At 39.4% G+C, this 7235-nt stretch overlaps 1 protein-coding gene across 1 annotated transcript in view; it reads left to right on the plus strand.

Moving 5' to 3' along the window:
* Dusp19 (dual specificity phosphatase 19) overlaps window positions 1-4515 on the plus strand; it is a 12778-nt gene extending 8263 nt beyond the window's left edge. The window contains exon 4 of the mRNA XM_031370798.1: window positions 4105-4515. Coding sequence (XP_031226658.1) covers window positions 4105-4344 — 240 coding nt within the window. The 3' untranslated portion in view covers window positions 4345-4515. The remainder of the gene's footprint in view (window positions 1-4104) is intronic.
* Window positions 4516-7235: the final 2720 nt, after the last annotated feature.

Genomic DNA, 7235 nt, shown 5'->3' on the forward strand with positions numbered 1-7235 from the left:
TCAAACTCAGAAATCCACCTGCCTCTGCCTCCCAAGTGCTGGGATTAAAGGCATATACCACCACCACCTGGCAATGTTGTATCTTGAAATGATATTTTTGTCAATATTTTTGTTACATTTTCATTATAATTAAGTTTATAATTTTCAAATCAATTCCTCAAGCTATTATATATAATTGAAGATGTATATACATCTTTAATACAGAATACTATTGTAGAATTCATACTTACACACTTGTTTATTGATAGCAATGTCACATCCACAGGCAAGATTATAGGTGGGGTTTATATAATAATTTCCTCCCCTGGGGACTACCTTCCATGAAAGAGTACATCCCTGTAGTGACAATTTTGGAATTTTGGTTTCTTTAAAAAACATAGAAATATAAGAATATATTTTCATCTTAGTCTCAGGTGTGTGGCTATGGGAGTGCTTCAAGCAGCTGACTATGATTTGTGCTCTAGCTGGGGTGTGATTTGTGCCAGTTGCAGATAGCTTCTGTGGTTGTGTGACATTTGGAATTCTGGGGACTTTTCAGAAGGTATATTAAAGCTAGAGCCCTGAGAGGTGGTGTGGATTGTTGATTGGTTGTCATTGGTTGTAGTTTGTTAAGTAGTCATGTGCAAAGAAGGAACGAGAAGAGGGAGAAATTAGTTATCTTTATGGGGAAGATCAAACAACCCCCCCCAAGGAACTCAACACCCCTAATTAACAAGAAGTAGTCTAAAGATAATGCCACCCCTGACTTTATTCAGGGATGTCTTTCCTTTCCTCTCTTTCCTCTTTTTTCAACTCTATTTGGTGTTGGGAGGTTGAAAGGGCAGAAGAAAAGGGGTGGAGAAGGGTGAAAGAAAGAAGAACCCATACGGTAGCAGAAGAATAGCTACACATCTACCAGCTCCTAACCTTGAACATGAACCTAACCTTTGAAACCAGGAACCTCTAGGGAACATGCTCAAAGCATACTCAAACCACAGCACCATGTCTGGACAGTCATGAATGTCATCCAAGTGACCTGTGCTACCACATGCTTGCAGTCAGACTTCAGCATGGTAATGAGGTTGTACCCAAGTGATGTTTCACTGATTGACAGAGTCTGACTATCCAAAAAAGTTTGGAAGTATTTCATTATTTTATTGAATTTTATTTTTAATATAGCATTTTAAATGTAGTCTTTAAAAATTTCAAGCATGGATACAATGTATTTTAATCATATTTCTCCCCTACTCTCTCCCTCCAACTCCAAGAGCCTTCTACATGCCCCTTTCAAATTTATGTCCCTTTTTTTGTTGTTGTCGTTTTTTAAATAACTCACTGAGTCCAGTTAGTACTACCCATATAAACATGGGCATGGTACACCCATTGGAGCATAGACAGCCCACACATATAAAGAAAACTGACCCTTAGTACCAGTCAACTGTCAATAGTTCCTCAAGCAGGGTCAAGGTTTGATGAGCCCTCCCCCTCACTGCTAGAGCATTGACTGGCTTGATCTTGTGCAGGTCTGGTGCAGGCAACCTCAGCTGCAGTGAGTTAATGAGTGCAGCAGTTGTTTCATGTTTAGAAGACACTGTTAGACCCACTCTCGACTTCTGGCTCTTATAGTCTTTCTGCCCCCTCTTCCACAATGTTCCTGGAGCCTTCGGGGAGGGCTTATCACATAGATGTTCCATTTATGGATGAGCACTGCACAGACGCTTATTTTTTTGCACGTTGACTGGTCATGAGTATCTATATTACCAAGACCCTTCCCTGGAAGATGATTGAGAAATTTAACACTAAGTGTCTTTACCTACTGGATGGCTCATCTTCCCTTACTGAACTTTTAGGGTAACAAGATTTCTTCATAAAAGTGCACACTAAATTGATTTATTTGCTTAGCAAAAATTTACACAATTCCTACTATGTGCTAAGAATTGAACTTAGTGCTAGAGGTATAAAGATGGGTAACCCAGCCCACTTCTTTCATCTCCCTTGCAGAGGGGAGAGTCTTCTTAGGACAAGAGGCAGAAGAGATAAAGGTCTGTCAGTTGTAACTTAGTAGTAAGTGTAAAGGAAAACTCTGTTTCATTGTTTTTAGCTCTGGGAACAAGAAATAAAATCCAAATGTTCTTTTGCAAATACCTTCAAGGACAACATGATCCTTACAGAATAGTTTTTTTTTAAAAAAAAAAAAACAGGAATTAAGTAATTTTAAAGGTATAGAAAGTCAGTTATTGGGGATGGAGGGCTGGCTTAGCTTCTAAGAGCACTTCTTCCTACAGAGTCTACAGCTTCAGTTCCCAGCACCCATATGCTGTTTCACAACCATCCTATGAGGTGCACTTTGTACACAAGGTGCACACGCATGCATGAAGGCAATATACATAAAATAAAATAAATCTTAAAAAGAAAAGTAGTTATATAATATAGTGAAAAGATTAATATTTTCAAATGGGTAAATTTGAGATTTGGAGGTTTTGAACTGAGTAATATATATTAGTAATTTTTCAAGTTGTTGTAATATAACTTTTAAGCATTTTAAGTCATAAAAAATTAGCCGTTAGTACAAAGTGAAAAAAAATGTTGAGCCTGGAGGACTGAGAAGTACTAGGTGAGTTCAGAACCACCCTCGGCTACTTACGGAGATCCTGCTGTAAAATGAAAAGTTAAAAAAAAAATGGACTGGAGATAGAGTGCTTTCTAGTGTGTGCAAAGCCATAGATTTAGTTCTCAGTCCTGCAAAAAGCAGATCATACACACTCATAAACACACATACACACAGAACCAGAAAAAAAAAAAAGGAAAGAAAAGAAAAGAAAAAAAAGAGAGGCTAGAGAGATGGCCCAGCAGTTCAGTTCTCAGAGTTCTCAATACATAGGCAGCTCACAACCATGTCTAGTCCCAGAAGCCCTCTTCTGGCTTCCATGTGCACTGCATCCATATGTGCAAAAGTTTAATATGTCTGTGAGTGTACATACACACATATTATTTTTAAAAATAAAAATAATTTTTTAAAAGTGAGAACATTTCCTGATATATAGATGTATATATTGAACATTATTTTCCTTTCCTTGTGCAGAAATAAAACAAGAAAATGAATCATAGTTTTCTCTAAGAAAACACTTGAAGTAACTTGTTGAAGTAAGAAATTTTAAAATATTGGGCATTTTGTTGCTAATCATTCTTTAGAAGAGACACCATTGCAAGTTTGATATAATGGGTCAAGAAAGAAATTTTACCACAGATACACAGATGTGAGGAAGCTGCCTTGAAAACCTAAAGTAGCCAAGTGACCCATAACAACAGTTGTGTGTCCTGTGCTTGGGGGATGGGCTCCAGTAATTTGGCACTTCCTCCTCCCTTTTCTGTGTTGTTCCACAGGAAGAGTGGAAAACAAAGTTGCTGAAGGGGTTAATTCTGTGGTGTGTGCTCCATTCACTAGAGATCATTAACTTTTTAAAAGCCTGCACTAAAGCCAGGCTGTATCAGTGCTGGCCCATCAGATCTACTACATTCATTATTAATACAACATTGCCTGCATCAGTATCCACCCACATTGTGTTCATTTTCATTGTAAAGTATCATTTACAGGTTACTCAAGAGGTTCTTTACTTACTGACCTCACTGCTGGTATCTAGTTACCTTTTCCACTCCATGTTGTTATAAGCTGTCAAAGCCATCATTTACTGATAAGTTAAAAACATTTTTAATTTACTTCCCTACAGAATAATATTCCCAAGGGCATCACTTTTTCCCCTGCCAGTCATTTTGTATATAGATGTTCAACTCAGTGACATCAGTTATTTATATACTTGGCAAGTTAGTAGGCTTTTATGTATACCGGGCTGGATCACTTGAGTCCTCTAAAAAATGTCATTCTAGAATTCGAACCACATTATCCAAGCATTTCAGTCCTGGGCAAGAGCACATGTTGGATGACTTTTTTTTTTTTTTTTTTTTTTTCTGCAGTGTAATTTTTTCCCTCTTTTTTTTGGAATGAAATTTGTTCTGGTAAATACATAGACGGGTCATTTGCTTTGTAGTTTTGAGTCTACTAAGAATGTGTAATTAACTGAGGCCTTCTCAGATGTCTAATGTGAATTTTGTTTGACGGTGTTGCAGGGTGGCGTGGTTCTCGTTCACTGTAATGCAGGGGTTTCCAGGGCTGCTGCAATTGTCATCGGCTTCCTCATGAGTTCTGAAGAACTCGGTTTCACCAGTGCTTTGTCCTTGGTGAAAGAGGCAAGACCATCCATATGTCCGAATCCTGGCTTCAGGGAACAGCTCCGCACCTACCAAGTGGGCAGAGAGAGCAATGGAGGTGACCAAGTACCCGCAGTGAACACCGCCCATGGTCCATGATCTGTGTACTCTAGCAGAAGCAAACGACTTCTGCATTGGTCCTCTTGCCTGTGTTTTGGAAGGAAACTTGGAAACCTTCCCTTTTCTGTTGTCTTTTACCAGTGGAAATGGAAGTTTCCTTTGTTACCCTGAACTAATACATTTTAAAGTTTTACCTTTTCCTTGTTATTTCAATATCTGGTTAAATGTTTCTTTGAGTTCTAAGAGAAAATAGTGTATTATCAAGTCAGTAAATCACTGGTTTGTGCAGGAGAAAGTTTAAACCTAAAAACCTAAGTTAGAGTTAGAAAAACAAGCCATGAAGCCTTTTAATTCATTCTTCTCTCATATGCTTTCTGGCCCGAGAACCTTTGAAGTGATAGACTTACTAAGTGAAGACTTACCATTTCAAAGAGAAGTAAAAATTTTGAGAATATTTTTTAAGGTTAAAAATAATACCTGCCTCTCCTCCTATTGCTGATCGAATTTGCAATCCTCTACTATACACATGCTGCCAGAACAATCAGACCCCTCCATGTGCAGTCCTTGGTTGGTGGTTGAGACCCTGGGAGCTCTGAGGGTACTAGTTAGTTCATATTGTTGTTAGTCCCAAGGGGCTGCAAACCCCTCAGCTCCATTGGTCCTTTCTCTAACTCCTTCACTGGGGACCCTGTATTCAGTTCGATGGATGGCTGTGAGCCTCTACATCTGTGTTAGTCAGGTACTGTCAGAGCCTCTTAGGAGATAGCTATGTCCCTGCTCCATAGTTAATCTCTGCAACTCCTTCTGTGGGTATTTGGTAGGTTCTGTGCCCCAGTGTAGGGGAATGCCAGGGCCAGAAAGTGGGAGAGGGCAGTGTGGCAGGCATAGAGAAGTGGGAGGCAACAGGGGTTTGTTTTTGTTGTTTTTGTTTGTTTCTTTGTTTTTTGGAGGAGAAACTGGGAATGGAGAAATTTACATGTAAATAAAGAAAATATCTAAAAAAAAAAAAAAAACCTGCCAGGCAGTGGTGGCGCACGCCTTTAATCCCAGCACTTGGGAGGCAGAGGCTAGCGGATTTCTGAGTTCAAGGCCAGCCTGGTCTACAGAGTGAGTTCCAGGACAGCCAGAGCTATACAGAGAAACACTGTCTCGAAAAAGCCAAAAACAAAACAAAACAAAACAAAACAAAACAAAAACCAAACAACCCTTTAGCCCCACTCCCAAAGAGTACCAGAATCAAAAGGCTTATATAAACATTAATATAATGGTTATAAATTCATGTGATCTTTATATCCTCTTATGAAAACCTAATTTTCATTATTGCTTTTAAATTTGGTCCTATTATAAACATTTCTTTTGATTCTTCAAGTGATTGTGTAGATACTCAACTTTTTTTATTAAATTATTTTATTTACATTCCAAATGTTGCCCACCATCCCAGTTCTCCCTCCTAGAGCTGTTCACCCCATCCACCCCTTTGCCTCTGAGAGGGTGCTCCCTCTACACTTCAGGCTTTTTAACTTGGGTGCTAAGTGTTCTGTTTAGGGGTTACCTGCCATACTCTTTTGCTTTCCTTGGATCCCTAAAAACTGCCTTGTAGTCAGAGATGATTTTTAAAGATGGAATCTTAAGGTTGATCTATTTTATATTTCAGTATTCTGCTAGAAAACATTTTTTAGGAAAAAAATTAAGAACCTATAAAACATTGTTGGGATGCGTAACATTATGCAAATTGTTTCCTAGGAGAACACTTTAATTTAGAGTTTTTTTCCTTTAATGTTTCCATTAATCAAATAACTATGTACATTATAAATTTGCTTCAAGGAGGTGAACTTGGGGCAGGAGATTGCAGATCAAGTGGTAGAGTGCATGCTTAGTTTGCAAAAGGCCCTGACTTCCATCATCAGCAACACACACACTCGAATAAGTCTTTTAAAATTTTTATGTAAGTACATACTGCAAATCTTAACTTTTTCTAGTGATGAGGGAATTCTTTCATGCCTTTTGAGTGACATTTGTGATAAGTTCTAAAAAGATAAGTGGGCGTTGACTGAAGGTGAGTGGGCTGTAGCAGATTTTTCAGAACTGAGTCAAGAGTATGTATAAAGGCCAAGGACTGAGGAGCAGCACTGAACGTTGGAGGCATGGAAGTGCTGAGATGTGGGAGCAGTGAGCCGGAGGCCATGAGATGCTGTCTGTGAAGGTGGACTGCTGGCATGTCAAGTGGGAGCTGCCAGAGTTTTGGAATACTAGTCTTTTGGATTAGTGAGAAGATCAAGAGGCTGTAATTGTGAATTTGCTTAGAATGTTTTGTTGTTATTGCTTATTTTCATTTTTATTTTGCGTATATAGGCATATTGCCTGCATGTGTGTCTGTGCACCATGTGCATGAAGTGTCCATAGAGGCCAGCAGAAGGCGTTGTATTCTATGGGACTGGGATTTCAGACAGCTGTGAGCTGCCATGTGGGTACGAAGTCCTCTGGAAGAACAGCCAGTGCTTTTAGCCACTGAACTATCTCTCCAGCTTAAAGAAATGGGACTTCATTCATTTGAGACAGGGTCTAATGTTTAAGAGGTGGGCTCCGACTTGCTCTCATGGCCACCAAGCACGGGTTAGGTGCTGGTGCTGGGTTTCTTGCATGCTAGGCTACCAACTGGGTTTCTTGCATGCTACCAACTGAGCTGCATTCCCTAATCTTCAGAATGTTCTTTTAAAGGTTCAGTCTGGTTGTATTGCCTAAGTGAATTAGGAGGAAAAGCAAGACTAGCAAAGAGGTTAGGTCCAGGTTTCTAGTAGTGAAGCTAGATTTAGTTGATACAGTAAAGATGGAAGGAAGTGGAAGCTAGAAAGAGAAGAGGGCTCAGTGATTAAGAGCACTCACTGCCCTGTCAGAGGACCAGAGTTTGGTTCCCAGCACAAACATCAGGT

This window comes from Mastomys coucha, unplaced genomic scaffold (genome assembly GCF_008632895.1).
Source record: "Mastomys coucha isolate ucsf_1 unplaced genomic scaffold, UCSF_Mcou_1 pScaffold15, whole genome shotgun sequence".
Lineage (NCBI taxonomy): Eukaryota > Metazoa > Chordata > Mammalia > Rodentia > Muridae > Mastomys > Mastomys coucha.